The 14,428-nt window shown below is 49.5% G+C and overlaps 1 protein-coding gene across 5 annotated transcripts; it reads right to left on the reverse strand.

Annotated features, from left to right (window-relative positions):
• Positions 1-705: 705 nt before the first annotated feature.
• LOC141204984 (uncharacterized) lies at positions 706-6,092 on the reverse strand. Of its 5 annotated transcripts, XM_073664034.1 has the most exons (8): positions 6,028-6,092; positions 5,264-5,412; positions 4,833-4,987; positions 4,524-4,703; positions 4,319-4,442; positions 4,139-4,236; positions 3,850-3,940; positions 707-1,781 (listed from the first exon to the last, which is right to left on the reverse strand). In XM_073664034.1, the coding sequence occupies exons 3-8, from the start codon at positions 4,908-4,910 to the stop codon at positions 1,018-1,020; spliced, it is 1,335 nt and encodes a 444-aa protein (XP_073520135.1). In that variant the 5' UTR covers positions 4,911-4,987; positions 5,264-5,412; positions 6,028-6,092; the 3' UTR covers positions 707-1,017. The 5 variants fall into 5 exon arrangements, with proteins under 5 accessions (XP_073520131.1, XP_073520133.1, XP_073520132.1 ...); XM_073664030.1 differs by having other exon boundaries at positions 706-1,781; positions 4,319-4,703; XM_073664032.1 differs by lacking the exon at positions 5,264-5,412 and having other exon boundaries at positions 706-1,781; positions 4,319-4,703.
• Positions 6,093-14,428: the final 8,336 nt, after the last annotated feature.

The following is a 14,428-nucleotide window of genomic DNA, read 5'->3' on the forward strand; positions in this document are numbered from 1 at the left end:
AAAATGGTGGAGGCGCACAAAGCAGGAGGCTTTAAGAAGATAGCATAGTGTTTTCAAGTTGCCCTTTCCTCAGTTAAGAAATGACAGTTAACAGGAACAGTGGAGGTCAAGATAAAGTCTGGAAGACCAAGCAAAATTACAGTAAGAACTACTAGTAGTATTGCTAGAGAGGCAAATCAGAACCTCTGATTGACTGCAAAAGATCTTCAGAAAGATTTAGCAGACTCAGGAGTTGTGGTTCATTGTTCTACTGTTCAGAGACACATGCACAAATATCACCTTCATGGAAGTTTCATCAGAAGAAAACCTGTTCTGCATCCTCACCATAAAATTCAACATCAGAAGTATGCAAAAGAACATATAAAACAAGCCTGATGCATTTTGGAAACAAGTCCTGAGGAACGATGAGGTTAAAATAGAACTCAAAATCCACAATAGACTACCCCTAAAAAGGCGCAAGATAAAGGTTTCACAACTGCCCTGATATGAACACCACTGAACATATGTGGCTAGACCTCACAATCGCAGTGCATGCAAGACGACCCAGGAATCTCACAGAACTGGAGGAATTTTCCAAGGAAAAATGGATGAAAATCCCTCAAACAAGAATTGAAAGACTCTTGGCTGGCTACTAGGTAGTAACCATGCACAGTGCCCAAACTTTTGCATGGACCCAAAGATGACATCACTGTCCCCAACTTCGGACAAATCAAACATTAAGAGGGAATCGGAGAGCAGTCAAACCCCTGGCTTCCTGTTGATGTCCAATACGTCCAAGGTGGGGACAGTGAAGCTGGCGCTGATTGGGCGCAGGGCTCGTGTGATGAAACAACCTTACGAACCCCGGGAACACGAATACCGACACCGCCACAACGGAGCTGGCAAGGAAGGTGAGTATGAGTGTTTTTATGTTAACGAGGTCAAACATGAGGAATGACAAGAGATTGTCCTAGTAGTGGGCAACCCCTTTAAAAAGTTTTTGTACATTTTTATGTTAAAACATATCCAACATTCTGATCATGAAAAAGCCTTCTCCCCTGTGTGACTTCTCCGATGTTTATTAACAGTTGATTTCCGTGTAAACCATTTCCCACATTGAGAACATGAAAATGGCTTCTCCCCTGTGTGAATTCTCTGGTGTTTAACAAAATCTGAGTTATTGCTAAAACATTTCCCACATTCTGAACATGAAAAAGGCTTCTCTCCGGTGTGGGTTCTCTGGTGCCTAACCAAAGCTGATTTATCGTTAAAACATTTCCCACATTCTGAACATGAAAAAGGTTTCTCCCCTGTGTGGGTTCTCTGGTGGCAATTAAGATTTGATTTTTGGTTAAACCATTTCCCACATTCTGAACATGAAAATGGCTTCTCCCCTGTATGGGTTCTCTGGTGTCTTACAAGATCTGATTTCTGGTTATAACATTTCTCACACTTGGAACAAAAAAATCTATTCTCTGCAGTGTGGAATTGTTCAAGTTTAAGAAAGGACTTTTCGAAGGGAAAACTATTTCTATATTCTGAACTTGAAAATGACTTATTTGCTTTATGATCAGTTCGTTTTTTAATGCTTATTTTGTGACTTTGATTTTCCTTAGGAGTCGGTAATGAATCAGAAGACAGGACCTGTTTCAAAGGATCAGATAATAGCTCTTTGCTGTGAAGGGATGATGGTAAATCTGGAGTAATGGCATTCACTTCAATTGTATCCTGTGGGATCTCAAGATCATCTGATTTAAAAATTGAAGATGTCAGCTGTCCCTCTGATCTCCTGGTGCAGTCATCTGCCAAGGATAAAAACAATTATTATTTTAGAATAAAATATCGTTGAATTTTATATATTATGACATTTCTACTTAAACTGTCCGTAAAAACGGCAAGTTATGCAAAAATATGGAATTATTCACTAAGACACTGACAGATCACAGTTTAATAGAAAACCACATATAATGAACCAGTAAAGCGTGGCGTTCAACTATTTGTTCATTCTGCTTCCCAAATATGGAATAAAAAGCCACCAATATTATGTAAGCTAAAATAATACCAATAAAACTTCTACTCATCTCATAAAAAACAAGTCCCCACTCAAGTCATTCATCTGTCGGTGGAAAAACAGGTTTCCACATTATTAGTGGCTCAAAGGCTCTTGTAAAGCAACATGGCTTCCATAAACCAATCCAGCAATATCCGCTCTCCCAAAGTCAAATCTCCCCCTCACTTCTGAGCCTTGCAGTGTGCCCAAACCACATTTAGCATCCACGTATTTGGCATTACTATAGTGAGAAGAACCCACTTAATTTACGGTGTGTGTCTCCTGGAACACGATCTGGGCACTAAGTGTTACATAGTTACATAGTTTATAAGGCCAAAAAAAGACAAGCGTCCATCCAGTTCAGCCTATTTCTTGTGCACTGCAGCTATTCCGCAGTTGATCCAGGGGAAGGCAAAAAGGCCAATTTACATCATTGAGGAAAAATTCACTTCCTGACTCCAATCTGGCAGTCAGATTAAATCCCTGGATAAATTAACTATCCCTAAGCATAAGATGTAATTTTATTGTTCTCAAGAAAGGCAAGAAAATGTTGGGTAATAAAATGGCAAATGTACAAGATTCATTCTCCAACATCCACTACGTGCTAATTTCCGGAAAGTGCATGTGGAGTCAAAATAGTCACTACTCCTATAGATTAATTCACTGAGGGTTATAGTTTCCAAAATGGAGTCACTTTATGGGGATTTCTACTGTTCTGGTTTTCTGCCATTTTGTCATATTAGGGATTCTGCAAATGGTGTGTCCTATCTTCTCTGGGATCTGCTCCCATGAAGTCTGCTTCTGTCACCTGACGCCTTATTCATTTTGCAGGTGTCGCTGGTAATGGAGGAGAAGTCAGAACCAGAAGTTCTGGGCGACGCAGGCTCTATCCAGCCACTAAGAATAGGGCGTAAGATAACACTAAGAAAATGGAGTAGATAGCGCCAAGCCTGTTCGTGGTGGCCATCTTTTGAGCTGCCAGGTGACCATGAACAGTGCCTCCAATACATTGTGTCTGCCAACTATTCCAGCAAGATCTGCATTCATATAGCTAAATGGCGCACCTTCCCTTCTTAACCTGCCATGTGCCCAGACAGTAGTGTACAACTGTATATAGGGTACTGTCAGATTCAAGAGAAGTTGGAAAATAATTTGTAAGGTCCATTTGTTTCCTATTATCCTTTGTGAAGAATTCCAAAGTTATCACCATATAAAGTGACAAACGTCAGATTCGAAAAATGAGGCCTGATTAGAAACACAAAACTGTCTGTGGGAAGGCACAAAATACTGTAGTCAAAAACTGTGAGTATAGACAATAACAAATCATAAAAGTTAAGTTTGGTCATAAAGACTGGACCTGGTCTTGTAGGGACCATATGAGCACATTCAGCAGCACAGAAGGGAGAAAAGGTAGATTCATCTAATACGATATCAGGATTCTAGGAAACCAATAGATCATTACCCTCCGCTTTCTCTTACAGGCTCATCATAATGTTTTTCTTCAAGTGATTTTTTAACTTGTCAGCAAATTATACGTATGTTGTCATTTGGCCTTGTAGTTCACAAACCTGGGCAGGTAACGGTCAGCATCTTCTAATCCCAGGGGGAGGTGGATCCTCCAGGTTGTAAGTTCTACAGGAAAGGTCTTTCAATGCCCAAAGTTATTTGAACAGTTTTGGATGGAGGAGAATGTTGTGGTCTAGAGGCAAAATGGTGATCACACGATTGTGATACAGCCGGACTACACAACCGATAAAGGAGCCACAGCCGGTGACTGAGAAGAATTTGTGACTTCTCAGCATTTAGTGGTTACTACTCACCTGGGTAGTCATATGTAGGAATCTCCTCTTTACACCGCTCATCACCCCTCACATATGTCTCTGTAGTATTAATATGGGTCAGATCTTCACCCTGAAACAAACATTGTAAAAGTCACAGACAGATGGAGAAGTCCCATCTATGATCAGCTCTAATCTTGCCATCTCCACCGTTCTCATTAAACAAGTATAAAACACATAATACTGGTGGATAAAACAAGACTGAGCACAAGACCCTCACAGCTGTCTACACATCATAGGGGAGATCTCATGACACCTTCTCTCCATCTACCTGATGATCCTGAGGAACATTGGGGTCTTCTTGTTTACAGTCCTGTAGAAGAAGAGGACGGGGACATCTCTCTGGTGTTGTCCTCTTACTGGATAGATCTGGAGGAAACACATACAGGGACTGAATTCATTCTTTACATACAGATAATATAGGCCGTGTGTATTTAGTCCTGTCTATTACCTAGAGATGTGAGGGGCTGGGGAACCTCCATCATGACGTCCTTGTACAGATCTTTGTGTCCTTCTAAATACTCCCACTCCTCCATGGAGAAATAGACAGTGACATCCTGACATCTTATAGGAACCTGACACATACAATGATAGTCATCCCCCCGATCCCTCCATAGCGTTACTGTATAATGTCCCAGTATTCCCAGCAGTGTCACCTCTCCAGTCAGCAGCTCAATCATCTTGTAGGTGAGTTCTAGGATCTTTTGGTCATTGATGTCATCATGTATCAGGGGGTGAGGTGGAGGCCCTGTGATTGGGCTCAGGGGTCTTCCCCATCCCTCAGACACAGGGTCCTGACAGCGCTCACTAGAGGTCTTCTTCACAACTGTGTAACCCTGGTTATAGAGAGACACATTAATAAATCTCACTCCAGACATTTCCAGAGTCCTCACCTCTCCAGTTCTGTCCATCTGTTATTCCCATAGATAAGAATGATGTAATGTGACGTCATCAGAATCTCTCACCTCTCCAGTAAGCTGGAAGAGGATCTCTAGGGTGAGGTGGAATATCCTCTCCGCCATCTTGTCTCTTTCCATATCCATCCCTAATGGGATGGATGATTCAGAAAAATTCTGTTATATAGAAGATCTCCACTGAGAGGATCCGATATTGTAGAGACCTGAATAGGAAGATGATGAGCCGATGTAACATCATAAAGATCCTGTGTAATAATACAATTACTGAAGACCATGGGGGAAAACATATCAGGAGATAGAACGTGTAGTTGTTGTATTCTCTAGTCTTGTATGGATGGAACACCAGTTGAATTGCTGACTATGACATCTCCTTCATGCACTTTTCTGTGTTTGTTATGCCAGAACTGTTGGAGGATTATTAAAGGTGATAGTTTTCCCACCAATTAGAGGGGACACCTGTGGATATCGGTGTTTTGTACCTGCTAGAGTTCTGGTGATTTACTAGTTAAAGTGCTCTTGTGGCAAAGTGGACGTTGGACAAACATCACGATCAATTACAATCAGACTGAAGGAACATCGTCCTCTATTCGGCTCTATGATTCTAGGATGAAATCCACTGCGGCCGCTGCTAAAAAAAATTGAAAAAGAGCAGAAGTTTGGTGAGACCACCGTGGCCAGACATTTCTCGGAGATAAAAGTTCTGATGTGCGATGGTCGGTGTTAGAAGAGGTTCTATAAGACAGTGTTCCCCAACTCCAGTCCTCAAGGCCCACCAACAGGTCATGTTTTCAGGATTTCCTTAGTATTGCTCAGGTGATGTAAATTATCACCAGTGAAATCCTGAAAACATGACCTGTTGGTGGGCCTTGAGGACTGGAGTTGGGGAACACTGCTGTAAGACCCAATACGTCCGGCCAATCACAGTAATGCCAGTATCCAACATGGCTACCGGATTACTGTGTATGGCGCGCAATCCCCGCATATTTATTGGCTGTGTAACAGCAGCAATTATTGTGCTGGACGGAACTAGGAGAGGAATAATGGCGCTGTGTGAGGACTTCTCTGGGCTTCTGTCCTTCATCCTGCAGTCGTCTGAATGGATCTAATGTGGACGGGAACCAGCTAAGCCGCATTCTGTCCACAGCTGTTACCTCACTGTTCACACCACACAGAGACCCCAAAAGAGTCTCCGTGCTGAAGGGGTTAATGCCCCCTGCGCCCAGTAATGGGGGTCTCCACATACCTCCACCTGCTGAGCTGCCACCACATATATGGCTGCTCTGTGCGCACAGGAGCTGTGATGAGGTCACAGGAGGGGAGGAGTCAGGGGTCACATGATCAGGGGCCTCAGTGGATGCAGGACTCTGCTGTGCTGGTTGTCATGGTGCTGGATGAGCTGAAGTTTATGTGTGGGGTCAGGAGGGGTTTACAGTGTGTACGGAGCAGAGCCGTGTGTGTACGAGGTGTACGGAGCGGAGCCGCGCGTGTACGAGGTGTATGGAGCAGAGCCGCGCGTGTACGAGGTGTACGGAGCAGAGCCGCGTGTGTACGAGGTGTACGGAGCAGAGCCGCGCGTGTACGAGGTGTACGGAGCAGAGCCGCGTGTGTACGAGGTGTACGGAGCAGAGCCGCGTGTGTACGAGGTGTACGGAGCGGAGCCGCGTGTGTACGAGGTGTACGGAGCAGAGCCGCGCGTGTACGAGGTGTACGGAGCAGAGCCGCGTGTGTACGAGGTGTACGGAGCAGAGCCGCGTGCGTACGAGGTGTACGGAGCAGAGCCGCGTGCGTACGAGGTGTACGGAGCGGAGCCGCGTGCGTACGAGGTGTACGGAGCGGAGCCGCGTGCGTACGAGGTGTACGGAGCGGAGCCGCGTGCGTACGAGGTGTACGGAGCGGAGCCGCGTGCGTACGAGGTGTACGGAGCGGAGCCGCGCGCGTACGAGGTGTACGGAGCGGAGCCGCGCGTGTACAAGGGGTACGGAGCGGAGCCGCGCGTGTACAAGGGGTACGGAGCGGAGCCGCGCGTTTACGAGGCGTACGGAGCAGAGCCGCGCGTGTACGAGGCGTACGGAGCGGAGCCGTGTGTACGAGGTGTACGGAGCAGAGCCGCATGTGTACGAGGTGTACGGAGCAGAGCCGCGCGTGTACGAGGTGTACGGAGCAGAGCCGCGCGTGTACGAGGTGTACGGAGCGGAGCGGAGGTGTACGGAGCGGAGCCGCATGTGTACGAGGTGTACGGAGTGGAGCCGCGCGTGTACGAGGTGTACGGAGCGGAGCCGCGCGTGTACAAGGGGTACGGAGCGGAGCCGCGCGTGTACAAGGGGTACGGAGCGGAGCCGCGCGTGTACGAGGCGTACGGAGCGGAGCCGTGTGTACGAGGCGTACGGAGCAGAGCCGCGTGTGTACGAGGTGTACGGAGCCGAGCCGCGTGTGTTCGAGGTGTACGGAGCCGAGCCGCGTGTGTTCGAGGTGTACGGAGCGGAGCCGCGTGTGTACGAGGTGTACGGAGCAGAGCCGCGCGTGTACGAGGCGTACGGAGCGGAGCTGCGCGTGTACGAGGCGTACGGAGCGGAGCCGCGCGTGTACGAGGCGTACGGAGCAGAGCCGCGCGTGTACGAGGTGTACGAAGCGGAGCCGTGTGTGTGTACGAGGTGTACGGAACGGAGCCGTGTGTGTGTACGAGGCGTACGGAGCGGAGCCGCGTGTGTACGAGGCGTGAGGAGCGGAGCCGTGTGTGTATGAGGTGTACGGAACGGAGAAGTGTGTGTGTACGAGCGTACGGAGCGGAGCCACGCGTGTACGAGGCATACGGAGCGGAGTCGCGCGTGTACGTGGCGTACGGAGCAGAGCCGCGCGTGTACGAGGCGTACGGAGCGGAGCCGCGCGTGTACGAGGTGTACGGAGTGGAGCCGTGTGTGTGCACGAGGTGTACGGAGCGGAGCCGCGTGTGTACGGAACGGAGCCGTGTGTGTGTACGAGGTGTACAGAGCGGAGCCGCGTGTGTACGAGGTGTACGGAGCGGAGCCGCGTGTATACGAGGCGTGAGGAGCGGAGCCGCGTGTGTACGAGGCGTACGGAACGGAGCCAAGTGTGTGTACGAGGCGTACGGAGCGGAGCCGCGTGTGTACGAGGCGTACGGAACGGAGCCGCGTGTGTGTACGAGGCGTACGGAGCGGAGCCGCGTGTGTACGAGGCGTACGGAGCAGAGCCGCGTGTGTACGAGGCGTACGGAGCAGAGCCGCGTGTGTACGAGGCGTACGGAGCAGAGCCGCATGTGTACGAGGTGTACAGAGCGGAGCCGTGTGTGTGTACGGAGCGGAGCCGCGCGTTTACGAGGTGTGCGGAGCCGCGCGTGTACGAGGTGTACGGAGCGGAGCCGCAGGTGTACGGAGCGGAGCCGCGCGTGTACGAGGCGTACGGAGCGGAGCCGCGCGTGTACGAGGCGTACGGAGCGGAGCCGCGCGTGTACGAGGCGTGAGGGGTGGAGCTGCGAGTGTACGAGGCGTGAGGAGCGGAGCCGCGCGTGTACGAGGCGTGAGGAGCGGAGCCGCGCGTGTACGAGGCGTATGGAGCGGATCCACGCGTGTACGAGGCTTACGGAGCAGAGCCTCGTGTGTATGGAGCGGAGCCGCGTGTGTACGAGGTGTACGGAGCGGAGCCGCGTGTGTACGAGGCGTACGGAACGGAGCCGAGTGTGTGTACGAGGCGTACGGAGGGGAGCCGCGTGTGTGTACGAGGCGTACGGAGCGGAGCCGCGTGTGTACGAGGCGTACGGAGCAGAGCCGCGTGTGTACGAGGCGTACGGAGCAGAGCCGCGTGTGTACGAGGCGTACGGAGCAGAGCCGCGTGTGTACGAGGTGTACGGAGCAGAGCTGCGTGTGTACGAGGTGTACGGAGCGGAGCCGCGCGTGTACGAGGCGTACGGAGCGGAGTCTCGCGTGTACGAGGCGTGAGGGGCGGAGCTGTTTGTGTACGAGGCGTGAGGAGCGGAGCCGCGCGTGTACGAGGCGTGAGGAGCGGAGCCGCGCGTGTACGAGGTGTATGGAGCGGATCCACGCGTGTACGAGGCTTACGGAGCAGAGCCTCGTGTGTACGGAGCGGAGCCGCGTGTGTACGAGGTGTACGGAGCGGATCCGCGTGTGTACGAGGTGTACGGAGTGGAGCCATGTGTGTACGAGGTGTACGGAGCCGTGTGTGTACGAGGTGTATGGAGTGGAGCCGCGTGTGTACGAGGTGTTCGGAGCGGAGCCGCGCGTGTACGAGGTGTACGGAGCGGAGCCGCGCGTGTTCAAGGTGTACGGAGCGGAGCCATGTGTGTACATGGTGTACGGAGATGAGCCGTGTGTGTACGTAGCAGAGTCGTGTGTGTACGGAGCAGAGTAGTGTGTGTACGGAGCAGAACCGCAAGTGTACGAGGCGTACGGAGCGGAGCCATGTGTGTACGAGGTGTACGGAGATGAGCCGTGTGTGTACATAGCAGAGTTGTTTGTGTACGGAGTGGAGCCGTGTGTGTGCGTATTGGAGCCGTGTGTGTACGGAGCGGAGTCGTGTGTGTACGAGGTGTACGTAGCTGAGCCGTGTGTGTATGTTTCGGAGCCGTGTGTGTACGAGGAGTACGTAGTGGAGCCGTGTGTGTACGAGGTGTACGGAACGGAGCCGTGTGTGTGTACGAGGCGTACAGAGCGGAGCCGCGTGTGTACGAGGTGTACGGAGCGGAGCCGCGTGTATACGAGGCGTGAGGAGCGGAGCCGCGTGTGTACGAGGAGTACGGAACGGAGCCGAGTGTGTGTACGAGGCGTACGGAGCGGAGCCGCGTGTGTACGAGGCGTACGGAGCGGAGCCGCGTGTGTACGAGGCGTACGGAGCAGAGCCGCGTGTGTACGAGGCGTACGGAGCAGAGCCGCGTGTGTACGAGGTGTACGGAGCAGAGCTGCGTGTGTACGAGGTGTACGGAGCGGAGCCGTGTGTGTGTACGGAACGGAGCCGTGCGTGTACGAGGTGTGCGGAGCCGCGCGTGTACGAGGTGTACGGAGCGGAGCCGCAGGTGTACGGAGCGGAGCCGCGCGTGTACGAGGCGTACGGAGCGGAGCCGCACGTGTACGAGGCGTGAGGAGCGGAGCCGCGCGTGTACGAGGCGTGAGGGGCGGAGCTGCGAGTGTACGAGGCGTGAGGAGCGGAGCCGCGCATGTACGAGGCGTGAGGAGCGGAGCCGCGTGTGTACGAGGCGTATGGAGCGGATCCACGCGTGTACGAGGCTTACGGAGCAGAGCCTCGTGTGTACGGAGCGGAGCCGCGTGTGTACGAGGTGTACGGACCGGATCCGCGTGTGTACGAGGTGTACGGAGTGGAGCCATGTGTGTACGAGGTGTACGGAGCCGTGTGTGTACGAGGTGTATGGAGCGGAGCCGCGCGTGTACGAGGTGTACGGAGCGGAGCCGCGCGTGTACGAGGTGTATGGAGCGGAGCCGCGCGTGTACAAGGTATACGGAGCGGAGCCATGTGTGTACATGGTGTACGGAGATGAGCCGTGTGTGTACGTAGCAGAGTCGTGTGTGTACGGAGCAGAGTAGTGTGTGTACGGAGCAGAGCCGCAAGTGTACGAGGCGTACGGAGCGAAGCCATGTGTGTACGAGGTGTACGGAGATGAGCCGTGTGTATACATAGCAGAGTTGTTTGTGTACGGAGTGGAGCCGTGTGTGTACGTATTGGAGCCGTGTGTGTACGGAGCGGAGTCGTGTGTGTACGAGGTGTACGTAGCTGAGCCGTGTGTGTACGTTTCGGAGCCGTGTGTGTACGAGGTGTACGTAGCGGAGCCGTGTGTGTACGAGGTGTACGTAAATGAGCCGTGTGTGTACGGAGCGGAGCTGTGTGTGTACGGAGCATTGTCGTGTTCGTACAGAGCAGAGCCGTGTGTGTACAGAGCGGATCCATGTGTATAGAGCCGTGTGTATGGAGCAGTATGTGTACAGAGGGGAGCCGTGTGTGTACGGAGCCATGTGTCTGCGGAACAGTGTGTGTACGGAGCCATGTGTGTATGGAGTCGTGTGTGTATGAGGCATACGGAGCAGAGCTGTGTGTGTACGGAGCGGAGCTGTGTGTGTACAGAGCCGTGTGTACGCTGTATACAGCTGTATACCCTCAGGTTCGGTTGCAGACCCCGCGGCTCTTTATCAGACTGTAGAAGAACTGACTCTGGACACTCGGTAAAACTGCGCCCGGACGTCTCTTGTTTCTCGCACAGATACTGATAACATAAGATGGAGTCAGACGAACCCTCCTACAAAACCTGATAACAAAGTCATTACTGCAGGACTGGATGAGAAAGGGATTTATTCTACAAGAAACCCTGGGGCCACAAATGAGAGAATCCGGGCCCCGTGGCTGGATACTCCGGGCCCCCGGCGTGTTAGGACCAGACGGGGTCTTTGTCCCTGGAGCTTCTCTGCTCGGTATAATGAGACTCTGATCTTGTTCTTATAAAGAGGGTTGGAGTAAAATAGAAGCTGCCTGAATATGAGGACCTTGTCTGATCTCTATGTCCTTGTGTACAGAGCTATGGAGATAGCGCTATTCTCTGTATAATAGATGTGATGTCGCTGGAGCCCTAATATTCCTGTACAGGGGTCTCTGTAGAGATAATCTTACCCCAGCATTATGGATTGGGAGAAGGGAAAAAGGGATTGAGGACATTTTATTGTAATTTACCTTTAAAAATAAAACTGTAATTAAAAATAACTGATTAAAAACAGTGGTTTGTTTTTCCACCATTTTGTCTGTAGGAGGTAAAGAGCCGAGGCTGAAGAAGTTTTATCTACAGAAGTCTACAAAAGAGGGAGGATTGGCAACTCCGAATGTCCTTGTCTATTTTGGGATTAGGAGTTAGGAAAAGGGGCAGGAGGACATTTTGGGATTTGTTTTGGGGGGTAGGGGCAAGAGATGCAATATTTGTCCATAAAGTGTAAGTATTAGTAATGAGCGAGCATGCCTGCCATTGCTTGATACTTGATCGAGCATCGCAGTGCCCGGGTATGTTTACTACTCGATCAAGTATAAAACCCATTAACGCGATGCGGCAGGCAAATCACAGTAATTCCAATAGCCAAAATGGCTACGTCATTACCGTGTATGGCAGGCAATCCCCGCGTGTTTTTTGGCGGTCTAACAGCTGCGAAACATGCGGGAGGGGGACTTAAGCACCCACGATATTCGATTGAGAACCTGAGCACCCTGATGCTCGATCAAGTATTGAGCAATGGCAAGCATGCTCGCTTATCACTAGTAAATATATGAATACAGTTAGGTCCAGAAATATTTGACCAAATCTTCGTGATTTCAGCTCTGCAGGCCACTAATGTAGATTTAAAATGAAACAACTGAGATGCAATTGAAGTGGAGACTTTCAGGTTGAATTAAAAAGGATTGAACAAAAATATCCTGTGAATCGTTTAGGAATTGCAACCATTTTTCTGCAAATCCTCCTCATTTCAGGGGCTCAAAAGTAAATGGACAAATTAACTTTGCCATCAAATGTTCATGTTGAATACTTTGTAGAGTATCCATTGCAGCAATTACTGCCTGAAGTCTGGAAGCCGTGGACATCGCCAAATGCGCTGGCGTCACTATCCCCGCTTTCTGTCGAATTGAACATGAAGAAGTGTGGGCTGCAGCTGATCTTTGACTTCCTCTTTGTGTTCAATTCGTACAAAGGTGGGGACAGTGAAGCCAGCTATGATTGGGGTCCTGGCTCACGTGTCACAACAACCGCATGGGAGCCCAGGGATTGCGACTGCCAACACCACTGGAATGGCGCCAGCATGAGAGGTGAGTAGAAGCTTTTTCATTTTATCTGGGCCAAGCATGGGGTATGACAAGGAGTTGTCCAAGTAGTAGACAACTTCTATAAACCTATGAAATGCAGCTCAATTGGGTTGAGATCTGGTGATTGATGACCATTGCAGAATATTCCACCTCTTTGCTTTCACGCTATTTTTTGGGTCATTGTTTATCGGTACTGTGCAGCACCATCCAATCAACCTTACTGCATTTGGTTGAATCTGAGCAGAAAGTATCGCCGTGTACACACAGAATTCATCCAGCTGCTTCTGTCTTCAATCACATCATCAATAAACACTAGTGATCTCACACCATTGGAAGCCATGCATGCTTGCACCATCACACGGCCTCCACCATGTGTTACAGAGGATGTGCCGTGAATTGGATCATGAGCCGTTCCAAGCCTCCTCCATACCTTCTTCTTCCCATCATTCTGGTACATGTTGATCTTCGATTCATTTCTCCAAAGAATGCTTTTCCAGAACTGGACTGACTTCTTTAGATGTTATTTGGCAAAGTCTGGTCCTTGTATTTTTAAGTCTGATTAACAGTTTGCACCTTGTGGTGAACTCTCTGTATTTGCTTATTTACTCTCATGAAGTCTTTTCTTTTATGGTGGACCAAGACACTGAAACACCTTCTTCCAGAAAGTGTTATTCACTTAGGTTGATATTGTGGAGGGGTTTTCTTTACCATGTAAAGGATTCTGCAGTCATCCACTACTGTTTTCTTCAGTGGACGTCAACACCTTTTTAGTTCCAAAGCACACCAGTGCATTTTTATTCGCAGAATGTACCGTACTGTTGATTTGGCCACTCCTAACATTTCTGCTCTTTGGTGGATTTGATCTTTTCACTTCCATTGAGAGCTCCTTTCTGTGTTATGGGTTCATAGCAACAGCTTCCAAATACAAAAGCCACACCTGGAATCAGCCCCAGACCTTTTACCTTTTTAATTGATAATAGATTCATGAGGGAAGAGCCCAAAAAGCCAATGAAAGAGCCTTTGAGATCATTGTCTAATTACTTTTGATCCCTTGAAAAAGATGCAGCTCCATATTAAAGAGCTGGAATTCCTAAACCCATACTCAAATTAGGATGTAAATACCCTCAAGTTAAAGCTGAGAGTTGGCACTTTATTAAGACCAGATTGATTTTATTTTTGTATCTTGAATATGTTTCGGTAAACAGTGAAAATGCCCAAACTTGTGTCAGTGTCCAAATATTTTCTGGACCTAACTATCTAAAGGTGCTATTGAAGTGAAATTCTCACCAGATGTTGGTAACAACCCATCCAATCCACGCAGGCAAAGAAATTAAACCAAAGTTGGCCATAAATTAAAATATGTATTATAATGAGAAATGACACAGGGAAAAAGTATTTAACTTGCTTACTGAAGTTTATTTAATACTTTGTACAAACGCCTTTGTTGTTGATGTCAGCGTCAAGATTCCTCCAGTATGGAGAAACTAATCGCATTGCTCAGTAGCGATTTTGGCCCATTTGTCTACACTAATACTCTTAAAATCCTGAAGGTCCTGTGGGTTATCTTCATCATCTTGGTAGATGGCAGCAGATTTTTATCAAGAATGTCTCAGTACATTTGTCCATTCATCCTTCCTTCAATTATATGAAGTTTGCCAGTGCTATATGCTGAAAAACAGCCCCACACCATGATGTTCCCACCTCCAAACTTTGGTTTTGTGTTTTTGGGTGATATGCAGTGCCTTTTGGTGTCCAAACATGGTGTATATTATGGCATCCAAAGAGTTCAATTTTGGTCTAATCTGACCAGACTATGTTGTTGAGCA

Source organism: Phyllobates terribilis, unplaced genomic scaffold, assembly GCF_046119375.1.
Source record: "Phyllobates terribilis strain yellow unplaced genomic scaffold, ASM4611937v1 Scaffold_136__1_contigs__length_4911898, whole genome shotgun sequence".
NCBI classification, from domain to species: domain Eukaryota; kingdom Metazoa; phylum Chordata; class Amphibia; order Anura; family Dendrobatidae; genus Phyllobates; species Phyllobates terribilis.

Bases quoted from the DNA above. Each gene is read 5' to 3' on its own strand.
- LOC141204984 (XM_073664032.1), bottom strand. From the start codon at position 4,910: ATGGATATGGAAAGAGACAAGATGGCGGAGAGGATATTCCACCTCACC. The intron at 4,704-4,832 runs GTGAGAGATTCT...CTCTATAACCAG, and splicing joins TCTTCCAGCTTACTGGAGAG to GGTTACACAGTTGTGAAGAA. The intron at 4,237-4,318 runs GTAATAGACAGG...TGTTTCCTCCAG, and splicing joins CCAGCCCCTCACATCTCTAG to ATCTATCCAGTAAGAGGACA.